The sequence below is a fragment of the Capsella rubella genome, unplaced genomic scaffold (assembly GCF_000375325.1).
Source record: "Capsella rubella cultivar Monte Gargano unplaced genomic scaffold, Caprub1_0 scaffold_6, whole genome shotgun sequence".
Taxonomy (NCBI): Eukaryota; Viridiplantae; Streptophyta; class Magnoliopsida; order Brassicales; family Brassicaceae; genus Capsella; species Capsella rubella.
In genome coordinates this window covers 5362652-5380090 of record NW_006238918.1, presented here as the reverse complement: position 1 = coordinate 5380090, position 17439 = coordinate 5362652, and the positions used below count along the sequence as shown (strand labels likewise).

At 40.4% G+C, this 17439-nt stretch overlaps 6 protein-coding genes across 6 annotated transcripts; 3 read left to right on the top strand and 3 right to left on the bottom strand.

Annotated features, from left to right (window-relative positions):
* Positions 1-618: 618 nt before the first annotated feature.
* Positions 619-2518, top strand: LOC17883050 (probable acyl-activating enzyme 6). Its single transcript, XM_006287349.2, has one exon. The coding sequence runs from the start codon at positions 632-634 to the stop codon at positions 2294-2296; it is 1665 nt and encodes a 554-aa protein (XP_006287411.1). The 5' UTR covers positions 619-631; the 3' UTR covers positions 2297-2518.
* A 975-nt stretch (positions 2519-3493) lies between these two features.
* On the top strand, positions 3494-4851 carry LOC17881099. Its single transcript, XM_006288361.2, has 2 exons — positions 3494-3703; positions 3963-4851. The coding sequence occupies exons 1-2, from the start codon at positions 3610-3612 to the stop codon at positions 4694-4696; spliced, it is 828 nt and encodes a 275-aa protein (XP_006288423.1). The 5' UTR covers positions 3494-3609; the 3' UTR covers positions 4697-4851.
* A 359-nt stretch (positions 4852-5210) lies between these two features.
* Positions 5211-6835, bottom strand: LOC17882155 (FRIGIDA-like protein 1). Its single transcript, XM_006287607.2, has one exon. It carries the CDS (start codon positions 6774-6776, stop codon positions 5361-5363), a length of 1416 nt encoding a protein of 471 aa, XP_006287669.1. The 5' UTR covers positions 6777-6835; the 3' UTR covers positions 5211-5360.
* A 183-nt stretch (positions 6836-7018) lies between these two features.
* On the top strand, positions 7019-8874 carry LOC17884600 (ubiquitin carboxyl-terminal hydrolase). The gene is made up of 4 exons (XM_006288083.2): positions 7019-7176; positions 7550-7643; positions 7752-7854; positions 7922-8874. Exons 1-4 carry the CDS (start codon positions 7146-7148, stop codon positions 8702-8704), a joined length of 1011 nt encoding a protein of 336 aa, XP_006288145.1. The 5' UTR covers positions 7019-7145; the 3' UTR covers positions 8705-8874.
* A 14-nt stretch (positions 8875-8888) lies between these two features.
* On the bottom strand, positions 8889-13299 carry LOC17882203 (conserved oligomeric Golgi complex subunit 1). Its single transcript, XM_006286292.2, has 6 exons — positions 10881-13299; positions 10404-10595; positions 9921-10201; positions 9596-9775; positions 9338-9506; positions 8889-9245 (listed from the first exon to the last, which is right to left on the bottom strand). The coding sequence occupies exons 1-6, from the start codon at positions 13113-13115 to the stop codon at positions 9093-9095; spliced, it is 3210 nt and encodes a 1069-aa protein (XP_006286354.1). The 5' UTR covers positions 13116-13299; the 3' UTR covers positions 8889-9092.
* Positions 13300-13447: 148 nt separating this feature from the next.
* LOC17881944 (acetolactate synthase small subunit 1, chloroplastic) lies at positions 13448-17427 on the bottom strand. Its single transcript, XM_006286800.2, has 13 exons — positions 17117-17427; positions 16492-16705; positions 16273-16356; positions 15829-15897; positions 15665-15748; positions 15042-15191; positions 14873-14953; positions 14654-14758; positions 14431-14553; positions 14196-14348; positions 14050-14115; positions 13852-13943; positions 13448-13729 (listed from the first exon to the last, which is right to left on the bottom strand). The coding sequence occupies exons 1-12, from the start codon at positions 17332-17334 to the stop codon at positions 13860-13862; spliced, it is 1431 nt and encodes a 476-aa protein (XP_006286862.1). The 5' UTR covers positions 17335-17427; the 3' UTR covers positions 13448-13729; positions 13852-13859.
* Between the last annotated feature and the right edge of the window lie 12 nt (positions 17428-17439).

The following is a 17439-nucleotide window of genomic DNA, read 5'->3' as shown; positions in this document are numbered from 1 at the left end:
AATTAACTTCCAACTAATAGTTTGTATGATTATTTATCATCCAACATATTTTTTAGGGGTTTTTTTTTTTTTTTTTTTTTGTCGTGTCGTGTGGGTTTTTTTGTGTGTGTCGTGTGGGTTTAATTTGTCCACTTTTGGTGAGTAAGTCTTTTGCGTTTGGATTCATTTTCAGTTTTCTCGTTGGAGAAAGAATTGTATTTATGGAATACCATATTACCATGCATAGTGTTTTTCATATACTGTATTTGTACAGTGTTTTGCTTGATTAAAACCATAAATTTAAAAATTTAGAAAGTAGTGTCACCTCCATTTGAGAACACCCCAGCTTAAATCACTTTCTTTAATTAGAAAAAGATTAGTCGAATAAAATTTTAAAATGAATTAGAAAGTTTAGGTTCCTTGATTTGAAGATTAGAGGTGTTTACGTCTTCCACGAATGCAGACATGGACTGATCGTGTGATTAAAATTAATATTGTCGAGCCCGAAGCACATATTATTAATTACCTTTTTTAATTCATTCAGTAAAAAATTGCCCACCGCTACTGTCGTCGGTATGGCTAAGTAGTCACAGAGAGACACTTTTAATTTAAATGAGAGAAAGAGTAGACTCTCTTGGCCACTCGAGAAGAGATGGAGCTAATGAAGCCTTGCTCCGCTAACTCGCCGCCGTTGACGCCGTTAGGCTTCTTAGAGAGAGCCGCCACTGTTTACGGTGACTGTACCTCCATCGTTTACGGAAGCAACACCTCTTACACGTGGCGGGATACAAACCTCCGCTGCCTCCGCGTCGCCTCATCCCTGTCTTCACTCGGTATCGGAAGATCCGACGTCGTATCCGTCCTTTCTCCCAACACTCCGGCGATGTACGAGCTCCAGTTCGCTGTTCCCATGTCCGGCGCAGTACTCAACAACATCAACACTCGCCTCGACGCACACACCGTCTCTGTTCTTCTTGCCCACTGTGAACCTAAGCTTCTCTTCGTCGACGTCTTCTTCTGCAATCTAGCTGTCGAGGCTGTCTCGATGATGACGGCGACTCATCCGCCGGTTCTAGTCTTCATCGCCGATAAAGAAGAGGAAAAAAGAGGAGGTGCTATTGACGTGGCGGCTGATCGCAGCAAATTCAGTTACACTTACGATGATCTGATCCAAAGAGGTGATCCTAATTTCAAATGGATCCGACCCGAAAGCGAATGGGATCCGATTGTGTTAAATTACACTTCCGGTACGACTTCGGCTCCTAAAGGAGTGGTACACTGCCACAGGGGAATCTTCGTTATGTCAATTGATTCTCTCATCGATTGGACCGTACCGAAAAACCCGGTTTACTTATGGACTCTACCGATGTTTCACGCTAATGGTTGGTGTTATCCATGGGGAATAGCCGCCGTCGGAGGAACTAACGTCTGTTTGCGCAAGTTCGACGCGCCGTTAATCTACCGTTTGATACGTGATCACAACGTCACCCACATGTGTGGAGCTCCAGTGGTGCTCAACATGTTGTCCACAACTCAGGAATCTCAGCCGTTAAACCGTCCCGTCAACATTTTAACCGCCGGTGCTCCACCTCCAGCCGCCGTGCTCCTCCGCGCAGAATCAATTGGTTTCGTGATCAGTCACGGTTACGGATTAACTGAGGCGGCCGGTGTAATCGTCTCCTGCGCCTGGAAGCCGCAGTGGAACCGGTTACCAGCGACTGATCGGGCGAGGTTGAAAGCACGGCAAGGAGTGAGAACCCTCGGGTTTACTGAGATCGACGTAGTGGATCCTGAGTCAGGTCGGAGCGTTGAGAGGAACGGAGAAAGCGTCGGAGAAATAGTGATGAAAGGAAGCTCGATCATGCTCGGTTACCTAAAAGATCCGATCGGAACAGAGAAAGCTCTGAAGAACGGGTGGTTTTACACCGGAGACGTTGGTGTGATTCACTCGGATGGTTATTTAGAGATTAAGGATAGATCCAAAGATATAATCATAACCGGAGGAGAGAATGTGAGCAGCGTGGAGGTTGAAGCGGTTTTGTATACGAATCCGGCGGTGAGTGAAGTGGCGGTTGTGGCGAGACCTGATGAGTTTTGGGGAGAGACGCCGTGTGCATTTGTGAGTTTGAAAGATGGGCTGAGTAAGAAACCGACGGAGGAGGAGATGATAGAGTATTGTAGGAAGAAGATGCCAAGGTATATGGTTCCTAAAACTGTGTTGTTTAGGGATGAGTTGCCTAAGTCTTCGACGGGGAAAGTTTCTAAGATTATGCTTAAGGAGATTGCAAAGAAAATGGGTGATGAGACCATTTCTTAAACTTCTTTCCTACCGTTCCAATAAATTACGAATCACACATTGGTTCTAATTTTCATGGAATGCATGCATATATATATATGTAGCAAATGGACAATGGATTTGTATTCCATCTATTCGGAGCTCAGATCAACATTCTTCATTCGATCGATATATTGGATGCATGTGTTCCCTCTATATATATATATATATAACAAAATGGTTTGAGGTTTCGATTTGAAAAGAATGTAACTATAATACAAACATTATTCGAAAAGACATTATAACTAGTAAATCATTAGTGACAAAAAGATATAATAAAAAAGTAATATAATTGCTGTTATTCGGAAAAGAAAATGTAATTGGAGAAGACATTGGTTAAATCACTAAAAGACAAAAATTGTAATTATAATGCAAAAATAACATAAGACATCTTATCTTCATAAAATTGGAAAAATTGAAGTGAGAAATTCATTATAGTTTACATTGTACTAAGGCCATCCTCAATGCATAATCCTTAAGAGTGGATCTAATGATTTCTTTAATAGTTTAATTGAAAAAATGGATTTTATGATTTCCTTTAGTACCTTATATAACATACGTACCTTATATATAGAGTTGAATTATGTATTAAATTTTAACCAAAAGTAGTTTAACGATCATGTTAAGGATCACCATTGAGGATGGTCTAACAAGGAGTCTTTCACCACGGGTCTAAAAAATATTACTAAAAACAGCTATGGGTTTCTATTATTGTTGTGCAAACGCATTTTACAGCCAAAAGACATGGTCAATGTCAATGTCAATGCATTTGTACAATCTCTTTCGTCGGTGAAAGCAACTTTTGTGACTATGTTGTCTTGCTTAATTAAGAAGGAAAACATGTCCACTATACAAAACACAAAACATATCACTAGTATTAAATTATAGCAGTGGATTCTTTTTACTAATAATGATGTACTAATTAATATTTAAGCCTCAAGTTAATCTAGTGGAGGTAGATGCCTGCATGGGATTGTGCTTTTTTTTTAAAAAAGTTTAATTTAAAAAGCTAAACAAAACAATCCTCAAACTGGATTATAGTAGTTTTGAGCGTTTGAGGGTTGTTTTAGTTACCAAATAGTGTATATTGCAGAGGTCACTTTGCAAAGTTTTTGTTTTTGTATGGAGAGAGAGATACAGTATTTGTATTTTTTGCCGAGTTTTATTTAAAATACGGACAAGTGGAGTGAACTAAAAAAGCTCTCTCTCAGACATTTTGGGGGAAAAGAAAAAAAAGAAAGGAGAGAATCAGAAAAAACCCTAATCGTTAAGCAAAATCAAGAGCTTGGTCGACCATGGGATTACTGTCCAACCAAATCCCCAGAGATGATCTGAAGCCAGGAGATCACATCTACTCATGGCGTACCGCTTACATCTACTCTCATCACGGTTCCATCTCCTTCTCTCGCTCTCTTTTAACTATGTTAGATCCATTACCTTTCATGCTCAGATCTTAGTTAACTCCTGGGTTTATCAAAGGTTACATTTTTTTTGGGTTGTTTCATAACACAATTTCGTAGGAATGCCTGTTATATTTTTTGCATTTACAGCTATTTTTCTGGGTTTATCGAAAGATTCCAAATTTTGGGTTTTTTTTTTGCTTCTTTTCTTTTCATAAACACGAGTTTCTCTGTTTGCTATTTGGCAGGAATCTATGTAGGTGATGAGAGGGTGATACATTTCACTCGAGGTGGTGGTCTCGAAACCGGAACAGGGACTATCCTGGACAAGTTCTTCACTAGCTCAGTTCCGAATCATGGAGGAGACAACAACCCGTGTCCTAAGTGTGGAGATCTATCCAACCTCGACGGTGTTATCTCTTCTTGCCTTGATTGCTTTCTCGCCGGGGGAAACCTTTATCTCTTCGAATACGGTGTCTCTCCAGCTTTCTTTCTCGCCAAACAACGAGGTACTTGCACTACAGCAATTTCAGGTCCTTGCGATGAAGTCATTTCCCGTGCGGAGTTCCTCTTACTGCGAAATGGGTTTGGTGCTTACCATTTGTTTGAGAACAATTGTGAAGATTTTGCTACCTATTGCAAAACTGGTTTGGTTGTCATGTCAAAGATCAAGCTGGGAAGTAGTGGTCAAGCCACTTCAGCTTCTGTAGCAGGCGATGCTGTTTCTTGGGCAATCGGCCTTTTCGGGATGGTGAAGACTGGTAGAGCAGCTTCGGTGGTTACTTCAACACTTGGATATGCAGTGACAGGTGTCGGTGGTGTGGTGTTGGTAGGGACCATAGCGGGTGGTAAGTACTGTCTTGATCGCTTACGTTCTGACATCGGTATCAGATCCGACGCAACTAAAGTTCCTGTGGAAAGGCTTGTTTCCATTATTGAAGTCATGGAAGGCAGATCCGGGGAGAACAAGAAGTCGTGTTAGACTTATCACTATGGTTGTTTGATGACTAATAAGGGGGATTATGCCTCTGTTGCTTTGTCTGTATTGTGAAAACTGTAATTGTGTTTTAACTATTTGTCAAGTGGAAGATACAGTTTAATAACATTATTTTTCCAAGAATTGATCTATTTTCTAGACTCGGATAAAGCTGAATCCAACCAAAGTTATCTCGGTTTTCAAATCTACCGCCAATTCTTTTGTTTATGATGATGCTTCGGAGGAAATATGAACGATTACACTACTGTCGTTAGTGAGCAAAATCGATTTCACATGTGATCCATTTCAAGAGCTCTTCTTCATGCTCAGATGCTTATCTCGACTACATTGCTCTTCCCCATCTGCTATTTGACATATTGCCTACACCAATATGTGATACCAAGTTTGCCTAAGATACTTAGCAGAACGGAGCTTATAGCGAATGAATCTATGGCATATGCATCCGACAAGAATTACGCGGGGACTTTTCTTAATCTTTTGTTTCCAGAACCTTCTTATGTATCACAAAAAGAGCTGTTGATTTTTATGTTTTAGTTTTCATCACACAAAATGAAAATCCTAAATTTACACCAGACAAGTCCAGAGTCCGACTATAATCTACAACTGCATTTTGCATTGAGGAGATTAACATCTGAAGGTTCATATGCTGCTACTGAGAATAATAAGGTGGTTGGTATTGGAGCGGCAACACCAATCCAGTTTGTTGAGCAAAGTAAATAGGCTGAGGAGTTGCAGCTGAACCAAGGAGCCCAGCTAATGGGTTCACAACAACACCAGTATATGCTGAGGTCATAAGACCATAAGGGTTTAACGGTAAGCCATGATGACTATGCTCAGGCATAAGAAGAGCTTCTGGTCTAGGAAGTAGCTGCTGACTCGGAGCTGAAACTTGTGTCACATTGCAGTCTCGAGCCCGCTTTTTCTCCTTTTGCTGTGACTCTTGCTGGGGAGGATTAGTGGCATTGCGTTTCCTCAGCGCCTTGTATTTCTCCAGCTCCTCTACACGCTCCTCAACTTTCTCCTGAGTAAACTCGGATTCAAGGTTTTGATCTTTGATGATTTTGATCGCTGCTTTCAATGCACTGAGTTCTTTATCGATGGCTTCGTTCTGTGACCTGAGAGAGTAGTTATCTTCTGTGCAAACTCTAAGAGCAGCTTCTCTCGAATCCTTAATGTAAGATTTCAAAACAGGGATTGGTTCGAATCCATCAGTCATCCCACACTCATACATGAATCTGACTGCCAAGATTGGCTTACCAGAATCCAAGAGTTTCCTGATTAGTTTTCCAACTATTTCGCTGCCTAAATCAATCTTGTTACACACAGAAGTTGCTTGCCTGTACCTAGCGATCATGAAAACGTAACCCGAAAGCTCCTCTGAGGCAAACTCAGATCCTAACTCGAAAGCTGCGACTAAATGCAAAAACACTAACGCCTCAAAAGGCTTAGTATCTATCTTCGTTTTCCAACCGTAAGCCAGTTTCTTAGCTCTCTTTCTCGTATCATCCGTGATATCTGCATTGATCTCAATCAAAGCTTCCATTAACAAAACGAAGATTCTCCTTACATCGAATGATTTTCCCGATGACGACGATGGAGTGTGCTTCTTCTGGTTGAAACCGTCGATTGCGTCAACCACCATTGATGCCGGATTGTGAGAGTAGCGAATCGCTGCAGAAACCTCCAGATTAAGAGGCGCATCATCATCCCAACAACGAATCAAATACGTGATCAAACCAATTCCGTCATTCTTCTCACACAACGTTCTCAACTCCGGCTCAACAGCGGATTCCTCCGCTACCCTCTCCGACGATTCCCCTGCCTCCGAAGTATCGAGTCTACACGATTCATCTTCCGAAGACGTTGCAGACTGGAGGAGGCGGAATCGGTTAGAGAGGGAGGATTGGAGAGAGGAAAAGTGAGAGTCGATCTCAGACCAGGAAAGAGAGAAAGAAGGTGAAAGGAGGGATCTGTGTGACTGAAGATCGTCGAAAGCTTTCTTTAGCTTCTCCTTCTTCTCATCAATTTGATTAATCGCGGCGGCGATATTCTCACTCGCCGTCATTGTTAGATTTCAATTACTTTCGCCGGCGATCATAGCCATATAAGAGTTTGACATTATTGGTTCGGTTCGATATTTACTTTTTTCTAGTAAAATTTAGACTTGCTGTTTTCTAATTCTTCCACTTGACTCTGGTTCGGTTTACCTCGGTATATATAAATTCAAATGGTATAGGATAATTCAATCACGGTTTCGATTCGGTTAAGAAGCGACTTTTGTTGATTAAGACAAAAACGAGACTACACCAGTCTCTTTGAGTCAGCAGCTACCGTGAAGACGATGAAATCGAAGGGAGGAGATTAGCGAATTTGCGAGTGAAACCTAATCACTTAGTTCAGTCCCGTTTTAACCGGCGCGAGTCATCGTTGAATCATGTCTTGGCTTCCTGTAGAATCTGATCCTGGTTTAGTTTCTCTCCTCTAATTTGGGTTTTTTTTTGTTTTTTTTTTTTTTCAATTCGTAAAGTCCGTTGGTAATTGTTCATAGTTTGAATTCGATTTACTAAGTTGTTGATGTCGGAAACGAAGCTCGGTTTTTTGATTGTTTGTGATTATAGAGCTCAAAAAAGCAGATAATGTTTTTGGTCATTAGAAGCCAACAATGTTGAAAAGAGAGTATTCTTAATGGATTCGTAGTGTGTGTGAGGATTGTAATGTGAAAGTAGTGATGCGTTTTGTACTCATTTTATCGACAATGGTTGGTCTTATACTAAGTGGACAGTGTCTGTTTTTCTCTATATGGCTATATTCATTTCATTTTCTGTATTATATGTTTAGGTGTTTTCACTGAGATTATACAACAAATGCAAGTGAAAGGTGTGCAGGTTGAGGAATTGTATTCCTTGGACATTAATTCGCTTGATGAAATAAGGTTGTTCACTAGTTACTCTTTTCATCTTTCTTGTTTCGAATATATAAAAAATTATTCATACAACTGGGTTCGTTTATTTTTGATATTTTCTGTCCTGAACACTTGCAGACCTGTATATGGATTGATATTGCTTTACAAGTGGCGACCAGATGAAAAGGAGAACCGTGTTGTCATCATGGAACCAAACCCGAATTTCTTCTTTGCAAGCCAGGTCACTCACTGTCACATTAGATTTCTGACTTAATGTGCAAATTTGTTAAACTATGTATTTCTTGCAGATAATCAACAATGCTTGTGCGACCCAAGCGTTGTTATCGGTTCTCATGAACTCTTCGAGTATCGATATTGGCTCAGAACTATCAGAACTGAAAGAATTCGCCAAAGAGTTTCCACCTGAACTGAAAGGTTTAGCCATCAACAACAATGAGGCGATACGTGCAGCTCACAACTCATTTGCCAGGCCTGACCCATCTTCCAACATGGAAGAAGAGGAATTAGCTGCTGCGAAAAATGTAGACGAAGATGATTATCTATATCATTACATCAGCTACTTACCTGTTGATGGTATCATATATGAGCTCGATGGTCTAAAAGAAGGACCCATTAGTCTTGGACAGTGTCTGGGTGAGCCAGAAGGAATCGAGTGGCTCAGAATGGTCCAACCTGTGGTACAAGAGCGGATTAACCGGTATTCGCAGAATGGGATTCGGTTTAGTCTCTTAGCTGTAGTTAAGAACAGGAAAGAGCTGTATGTAGCTGAACTGAAAGAGTATCAGAGACAGCGAGAGAGGATTTTGCAGCAGTTAGGTGGTTTGCAAGCTGATAAATACGCTGAGAAAAGCAGTTATGAGGCTCTCGATAGATCTCTTTCTGAAGTCAATATCGGGATAGAGACCGTTTCACAGAAGATTGTAATGGAGGAGGAGAAGTCTAAGAACTGGAAGAAAGAGAACATGAGAAGGAAACACGACTATGTCCCTTTCCTCTTCAATTTCCTTAAGATTCTTGCTGACAAGAAGAAGCTGAAACCTCTCATTGATAAGGCTAAGTGTAACCCCTAAATCTGCTTTGGCTGGATATTAACTTGATGGAAATCAGATGTTTTAGCGATCTGAATACCGTGGTTATATGTAGCAAACCTTTGACTTATTTCTCTGGTCACTCAACGTGTGAGGCTTGATTGTAATTGGTCTTGAGGATTTTGTTGAACCAAATCTCCTTTTTTACTTAATTACATGTTCCTTATAAAAGAAGCATATAAGAAACAATAAATCAAAACCTATTACAAAACATGTTCTCTTCGTTTTTGTAAAACTTGTATAGCAAAGAAGATATATCTAGTTTACGGTCCATGTCTCAAATCAGCTTCTTCATATCTTCTGTGTGAATCATAAATCGACAGCAGATATCTTGGTGGAAATGACGATTTAGTCTCAAAACTGGTGATCATCACTCGGACCTGGTGTTTGTGAAAGAAGAGAGTAAACCGGCTGCTTGAGCCGGTAGTATATCACCAAATGTCGACATAGCGGCTGCTGATCTATCCTTGAATATTCCCACTTGTCCATCGGTTAATATTGATCCCAGTTTCAATGTGCTTCCCTAAAAGCAATTTGTACATGGTATAAGAATATAAGATACTAAACAAGATGACAACATTGTCGCCATTAATCAACCGAACACTAAACCTTTACCTGCATGAAAGACTTGAAAGCCACGCCAAAATTGGAATTTTCTTCCGAATCATTTGTTTGAGATTGCTCGCTGTTTGTAAATGCCTTCCATGAGTTTCTTGACGAAGCATCATTTGATGTAACTGGAATAGAGACCTTATTTGTACTTCTAGAAGACAGAGCGGGAGCGCTGCATTGACAAACAATGTTAGATATAGAAGAAGACTTCTGATATCAAAAGCTACAAATAATGTTAGATATAGAAGAAGAAAATCTAACCTTATGGGAAGGTATTTGAAGCGAGGAACTGTGGAACATGGCATGATATTTGATTCCGAATTAGTTGGTAATTTCTGCGCAGTATCTGTGTACATTCGGTTTAGTTGCACAAAGAAACCAAAGAGTACAGCATGGCGTAGGTATGACTGCTTTTCGTTCTCCCAAAGATAAGGCTCGTACCTTTTTTGATATTCAAAATACTAGAATCAGAGAAATATTGTGACAAGAAACACCAAGCCGATATTCCCAGGCCAGGAGCTTCTTACAACAGCCAAAATAGTAAAGATAATTGACAAAGGTAAACATTAGGGATAAGATTTCTTACGTGAGCCAGTCTATGGGATCCAACTTTTGCGTTAGTTGGGAGGTCACTCCATCAATTCGACCTCTATTGACTGACTTTATTTTTTGTTGGTCCTGTTTTCGCCTGTAAGCCGATCTATTAATTGTGGTCTTTGGTGTCTCCACATTGGTACTTGTATCACCCCCAGAAAGAACGTCAGATGCAAATCTCAAATCCAGCAAAATTTGTAAAACTCCTTTCTCTGAAATTTGGGGTTCGTTGGCCTCCCTGGCAGATAAGAAATCCTCATAAATAATGGTGATCTGCATTGTACAATGGAAGGTTGGAAAAATCATTCTTATCAGCAATCACTAGCTTGGATATGTTTACAGATGAAAGTGAAAAAAGTGTGAATAGGAAACAAAATTTATCAAACAGCTACGAACATTTTGAAGAGAAACCTTTTCTTGCCAGTAATATCTGTAGTAGATGAAAAAAGAGAAGAAGTAATCAGAGATGACGCACCTTCTCCAACAGGCTTGAAGCAAATTTTTGCAAGATTGACTTATCCAGTACGTGACCTCCAATTCGATGAATTTCTTCTGATGCCCGACAAAGAAATGAAATCATATAGAGTGAAGGCAAGGATGGAAGTGATATCTTCAACTCAGATTGATTCTCGTCCTGCTCTTGCTTCACTATTGTCTCTTCCCATCCCTATATCATTCTTAAGGATGAGTAAAGACACTACAAAATTAATCGTGCATATGGCTATTGAAATGCAAGAGGAAGTGTAAACTATTGCACTACAACTTCAAAGAAACAGAATAATTCAGAATTATCTCTACCAAAAACAAAGAATTTGAACATAGGACCTAAGCAAACTAACTACCTCTGTCGATTTAGTCAGCTCTTTCTAAATCAATGCAGAGGAGACAGCTAAGCAGAACGAATTCAAAGACAAGGAAATGCAGACAAAGGATAAAGATCATATTTAGTTACCCTTAAAGGAGTTGTGGCAGACAATCCATCATCACTCCTAAGATCACGCAAGAGAATAGTTGACAGCTCATCAGATAACCACTGTATCCACAATGTATGAGCCTTGATGCACAGATCTCGCATAGTTCTATTAAGCTCTTCAAATTTTGGACTTGTCTTCTCTTCCGCTCCCAGTAATGCAGCAACAGCTAATGAAGTCTGCTTTCTAAGATCGGCATGCAATTGCTTTCCAGGGCTGTCAGCAGTGACTGTAGTAATAGAGCCAAACGTTGGCTGCCTCAACAAGGATGATAATTTATCAGAAACTGTAGTCATAGTTTCTCTACACCACAATCTTGGAGATCCAAGAATCAAAGGAACATGTTTTGAATGGTTCAGCAATGCAAACAAAAGGCGTCCCATAAAAAGAGATTTCTCAATTATTATAGCAGGTGGCATAGCTTCACTGTCCTTGTTCTCTTTCTTTGCGGCAGCATAGAGAAATTCGAGTTCTTTATCTACATCTGCAAGAAGTGCAGAGACACTGTCATAACACTTACTCTGCACGTATGGAGCAAGATCCTTTAACCTTGGACCTGCCTTTTCTGACTCGAAGAAGTTTAGGAGATCTTCCAAAACACTCTGGCAGCGCCTGTCCACTGCATCTCTCATTTGGCTAACTTCAGGACCAAAGTACGCAGTTAGACAACTTTGAAAGTCGCTTTCTTCGGGTGATGATTTATTTCCGGAAATAAGACCAACTTTCTTTGCATTAGGCTCAATGAACCAGACACCACCCCCTGTAGAAGGTCTGTTTAAGTATGCTTGGAAGTTGATTTTCTCACCAGTAATTTCGCTATAAGCATGAATCGAATCTGCTACATTGACAGCTTTAGCCAAATCCTCAAATCTGGAGTCGATAATAGATTTCATTCTTTCCACAAAGGCCTTCTCAAATATTTCATCCCATAGGTTCAAATCATCTGCCAGAACAAGCTCTCGGATTCTATTCCAAGGCAGCTCTACCTCAGACCCGAAAACGCTTTTAAGCCAATCCAAACTACCCCTCAAGACATCTTTGCTATCCATGGTTTCCCTTATTAACTTTTCGGCTGATCCAAGCTCCGCGCCAGTAACTATAGCTTCAATCAAATGCTTCCCAGTAACCTTACCGACAATCTGTCCACCGCATTCCTTCAACCAAGTCAGACAAGCCTTAGAAATGTCATTTTTATCAAGGATGACCATGACGGATTCCAACATATCTCTGAAGGATTTCCACAACCCAACCTCCTCCTCTGGATTCGGAATTCCACCAAACAGTTGAGAAGCTGGAGGGGTACTCAAGATTGTTTTATAAAATAGAGGCATATCAGTCAAGGCTTGCAAGAAGAGTTCCCCAACTTGTCCTACTGTAACCTGAATCACACTTAACACATCACAAAACACAGAAACGACATCACCAGCATCCTCACCAGTACAAGCATTTAACTTTTGTAGAATCCAAGTCTTCCTCGAGTCTAGAAACAACTCAAGCACTTGCTCTGGATCAAGCTCATCAACCACCGCTACGGCAGTTAAGGCGTCGACATAAGCTCCCAGTCCTAAACCTGAATCCAGAAGCCGCTCATGGCTTCTCTGCGAAATCTGAGCCTTAAAACTCTCTACTATCTGCCATTGGTGTTCTAATAGTGGAAAATTCGCCAACAGCTTACTCTGATCTACCTCAGCTGCACCACCACCGCCACATCCTTCCAACTTGATCAGTCTCTGCTGCACATGCTGAGCACGCATGTACCGCCCCGCAGCCTCTAGAAACATGGACTCGTCAAGGCATCCCCAAATATTCTCCGGTGTATCCACCAGATACTTAACACGACAAGCGATCCCATAGACATTGACTCGGGCTGGGTTGGGGCTAGCGAGCTTAGGTGTTTCCGCTACAGAAGAAGATGAAAGCGATCGAATGTTACCGTGGATCGAAGATATATTGGTCGAGATCGACTCACACAGCGACTTCATATGCACAATCGAGTCAGCTGAGTCGATTAGATCACGGTACCTAGTGCCCACAAGTTGCCGAAGCTCTTCTTTCTTATCCTCGATGTTCTTCCTAGTCGCCGACTCCACATTTCGAATCTCTGACATTGGCTTCGTACGAAACAGAGACTCAGCATCTCGTTGACCACCTCCGCCACTGCCGAGACTCACGGCGGCAGGACGGTATTCCCCGGTGGAAGCCGATGACATTCTCATGGTTACTCGAGCGTGCCTTCGTGTCTATTCTCTCGAGCAGTCAGTACATCATAGCTTCCACTGACTGAAGAAGAAGAGAAACAACAAAACAGATCTGATCTCGGATCTGGAAATGCTTTGCCTCAGATTCAGAAGTAGAATCCTCTGAATTAAGATCTAATTTTTTAGTTTCTGCCATTGCTGCGAAGAAAGACGACGAGAATTAAAACGTTTTCCGTATTTTACAACTTTGCCCCTGTTTTCTGTGTTCGCAAGGAGGACTCTAACCAGAAACAAGCCGGTCCGGTTATAACTTAATTAGTCTAATTAAGATCGATGGTATGCAAAGCATGTCTCCACAATTCGTTAATTTTTTATTTTCCTTTGCCACCAAATTATACAAGTCTGTGAAAGCTACTAATATCTGACAAACTAGAAGTAGTGTTTTACATTTGAGAAAAGCATTCAAAGCTATCCAAACAACACATGATTATTTATTTTTAGTTCTCTAAATAAGTCCTCCTATAACAACTCAAGACGCCATCACTCTGTGAGAAAGCAATCAATCACAGACGCTGAGACAACTTGCAGTCCGTGACTAGTTTACAGGAACAGTGAAGCTTGTGGCAAGGCCTCTGCACGAGAAGATCCGTTGATATACAACTCAGATGGTGATGCAAAACGACAATGGTGCATTATTGATTGTTTATTTTTATTTTTTGTCGGCTCATTACTGATTGTTAAAGAGATCACTAACCTTTGGAACTACAAAGGAAGAGAGTATCCACGGAGATAAGTCGAATCCACTCCAGATTCTCTTACCAATGCCACTCTTCCAGTCCGAGCCACCTTCAATTCGTAAAAACACAAACCATAGGAATCACCAAATCAAGTTTCAAACGCATTAGCAATTGTGTCTGTCAAGAGACGAGAGAAAAAAACTTTGTTTAGTTACCTCACAGAGTCCATAGACCTCTAACTGCGTTTGTAGTGCAGCCATTTTTCTGAGATCCCCCGTAACCTGCAAATCGATGATTTTATCAGCTACTAGATGTGATATCACAAAGGTTCCAGCTTTTTAGGGAGATGTGATATCAGCACCTCAAGAGTGATAGTATGATCAGAGACATCAATGGCTTTAGCACGGAAAACTTGAGCAATATCTAGAACATCTCTCCTCGCAGAAGTATGAGCAGCTACTTTGATGAGCATCAGTTCTCGCTCCGCAAATGGCATGTGGGTAATATTTTGGACCTAGAAAACTCAATGAAAGGAAAACGTTACTAGACCTACAAAATGAAAACCAAACTACTAAGGTTTCGAACCATTTGCTAACCTCGTGAAGATCAATCAACTTCTGAAGCTGCCTAACCAATTTGTCAATATGATCATCAGTTCCAGGGATAACTGTTGTAATCCGAGATAAGCCTTCTTTCTCAGCAGGACCAACAGCTAGACTCTAGAGCAATAAAAGTGACAACTTTTTAATACTCTTGACAGAAACGTAGAGAGCAAGTAGGCATTCACATAAATAAAAACAAGCATGTGTGCATAATAACCTGGATGTTGTAACCTCTCCTAGAGATAGCTCCGGTTATTAGATTGAGAACTCCGGGTACGTTGGCTACAAGTATAGATAACGTGTGGGAGCGGATTCCGCTTGACTGCAATAAGTAAAACAGTTTTACCGTTCATATTTTCATCCAATTTCTCAGAATATACTGGATCAACAAGAAAATAATATAAAACGAATGCAGTAACCGAAAAATGTATCTTACATCTTCGTCATAGACCATTCCCCAATGAGCGTCAAGGACCGGTTTGAAATCATGATAGGGCTCCACTGGATAAACGTCACCCTAAAATAAAGTATTAGCTGATCCTGATCAATCGACTGACGCTTAGATATGTACAGGGAGAAAATAAATTAGCTATTATTTCCTATACCCCCGATGATGCATTGCCATTTCCAGTCAATGCTAGCTTTCTTTGCTCTGCAACATTTTCATGAGACTCCTGAATATGATGTGGGTATGATGCCGCTGAAAATCTCCAGAACGGAGCAGTGTCTCCCATCTTTTCCCGTCTCAGAGCAATCTAGAGGTAACCAGTAATATTCAACAACAGTTATGAATTAAAAGAAATGATTTCTAATGATTTCTTGAGTTTATTCATCATAGTCACTAAAACAAAGAAACTGAGATTAATGAGATTTCTTTTGAGATGTGAACATGTCATTTACATGGAAAGTTAATATTTCATATTGAGATTAATGACAACTCTTTTAAGATGTGAACATGTCATTTAGCTAAACTGGGAGTTGCAGGTGACTTTGGCTCTGTGCCTATCCGGAGACTTAGCAAAGGAACTTCCGACTCTTCCATGGTAACATAATAGACAAAATAAAATTTTAAAAAATAAAGGCTACAAGTCATGATGCATGTGAGTCCAACCTTTTAAGCAAGCTTTTTCAAGACATATGTATATGTAGACATTTAGTGCCAGATGTGGTTGACAATTAAAAAGGAATGGAGAAAATAATGTTTGCTTTTGACATTTCAGAAGCTTACCTTCCCTGTTCTCGCAATTTCTCTTATTCCAAACTTCTCCAAGTTTGTCTCAAGTGCAACCAATTTTCCTGGGTCTCCAGTTACCTAAGAAATGAAAAATGGGACTTATTAGAACCATATTGAGCATATGATCTGAATACATGTAAATTGAAGAAAAATCTTACCTCAATTGTTAGAGAGTGCTCCGAGGTATCCACGATTTTTGCTCTAAAGATATCCACCAACCACATGATCTGTAGTAAATGGAAACTTCATTAAAAAACCTTTTTATAACATAGCCTAATCTATAGATTTTAATGGGAAGCGCCTAATCATAAGTAGAAGAAAGCCCCTTTATTGTGACTCCATTCAAACATGGAAGAAAACATCTTCTCATCTATATCCTTGAGATTTTAATGTGATTTCACTAATCATAAGAAAATAGAAAAGACTCCTTACCGTGACTCAATGAATCATAAAGAATAAAAGCTTCCTTTGATCCATGTCCTTGACATTTTTCAATGTGAAAGCATTAATCATACCGAAAAAAACCAACTTTGACCATCCACCCAATTTTTAGAACTAAGTTCGAGTGTAGTTCCTTCTTGCAAATATCAACTATTATTTACCTCTGAGCGAGTGCTTGGATCAGCATTAAGTTTAATGAGCATTAGTTCACGTTCTACATGCGGCTCCTTGGAGAGATCTTCCACCTGAGCAGACCATAATGAGAGTCCAAGATTAATGTCATAGGAAACAATAGACATCTCCTGTTGCAGGCTAAGCTCTAAGGAAATTGTTAACCAAAGTAGCAAAGAATGAAGTTAATAAGAGAACAACATGAAAACCTTGATGACATTGACGAGTTTGTTAAGCTGTTCCACGACTTGTTGGAGGACTTTGTCTGTCCCAAGAACAACAATAGTAAACAGAGCCTTGTCTTCATTCAATCCCACGGCAAGGGACTCAATATTATACCCCCTTCTAGCAAACACTCCAGCTATCCGGTTTATTATACCGCTCTCATCACCCACAAACACCGAGATTGTATGCCTCCTTACTCTGTAAATTAGTTGGTGAGATTATCAGAAAACTTGTTGCCCAGATTAGCAAAACCTCGAGATGAAGAAAAAACAACGATTCAAATTTCACTGTTCATGGAGAAGAAAGAGGAGCGAATATTCTTTGATGTGGACCAGAATTTTTGACTCCAATACAGAAAAAGGGTGGATCTACACTAATACCGAAAAGCAAAGCTTCAACTTTTAGTATCCAACATTCACGATATGCCAAAAGAAACAAAATACTAATAAGAAAAATGATAAACAACAACAATTGTAGAAATTGGAAGGTGAGGCATAGAAAGGGAAGAAGAACCTATCTCAATTTATAGAAAACCAAAGTGAAAGGAGACTCATTTATCTCAACCCATTCACGAAAATCAACAAAAAAAGCTTTTTGACAGAAACGCACCTATCACTAGCCTTCGGAGCTACAGACTGAGCAGCTGTGACGGCTTTATCAGTGGAAGCAGCGGCGAGAACAGTGACATTCCTCGTCTTCCTCCCATCGATGATCTGAGTTACTTGCACTGAGTTGGGGGTCTTTGCAGGAAAGCCATGAGCTTTGTTCTGATTCTGGAAGTGGACACGAGATGCGTACAATGATGCAGCCGTCGCCGTGGCGGCCATTGCAGGGGAGAGAGTGAGATGGTTTTCTCTGAGAGGCGGAGAACAGCAGAAGAAGAGAGAAAGTGTGAAAAAATTAAGGGCTCCTTTGGTTGGCTGCGAGTTACG

Coding starts and splice junctions, on each gene's coding strand:
- LOC17883050 (XM_006287349.2), top strand. CDS start 632: ATGGAGCTAATGAAGCCTTGCTCCGCTAACTCGCCGCCGTTGACGCCG.
- LOC17881099 (XM_006288361.2), top strand. CDS start 3,610: ATGGGATTACTGTCCAACCAAATCCCCAGAGATGATCTGAAGCCAGGA. Junction 3,704..3,962: donor TTACATCTACTCTCATCACG/GTTCCATCTCCT, acceptor GCTATTTGGCAG/GAATCTATGTAGGTGATGAG.
- LOC17882155 (XM_006287607.2), bottom strand. CDS start 6,776: ATGACGGCGAGTGAGAATATCGCCGCCGCGATTAATCAAATTGATGAG.
- LOC17884600 (XM_006288083.2), top strand. CDS start 7,146: ATGTCTTGGCTTCCTGTAGAATCTGATCCTG. Junction 7,177..7,549: donor TCCTGTAGAATCTGATCCTG/GTTTAGTTTCTC, acceptor TTATATGTTTAG/GTGTTTTCACTGAGATTATA. Junction 7,855..7,921: donor ATTTCTTCTTTGCAAGCCAG/GTCACTCACTGT, acceptor TATTTCTTGCAG/ATAATCAACAATGCTTGTGC.
- LOC17882203 (XM_006286292.2), bottom strand. CDS start 13,115: ATGAGAATGTCATCGGCTTCCACCGGGGAATACCGTCCTGCCGCCGTG. Junction 10,596..10,880: donor CTGCCACAACTCCTTTAAGG/GTAACTAAATAT, acceptor AGAATGATATAG/GGATGGGAAGAGACAATAGT. Junction 9,246..9,337: donor CTTTCAAGTCTTTCATGCAG/GTAAAGGTTTAG, acceptor AATTGCTTTTAG/GGAAGCACATTGAAACTGGG.
- LOC17881944 (XM_006286800.2), bottom strand. CDS start 17,334: ATGGCCGCCACGGCGACGGCTGCATCATTGTACGCATCTCGTGTCCAC. Junction 16,706..17,116: donor GCTCCGAAGGCTAGTGATAG/GTGCGTTTCTGT, acceptor ACTAATTTACAG/AGTAAGGAGGCATACAATCT. Junction 14,759..14,872: donor GAATGGTCTATGACGAAGAT/GTAAGATACATT, acceptor TACTTATTGCAG/TCAAGCGGAATCCGCTCCCA.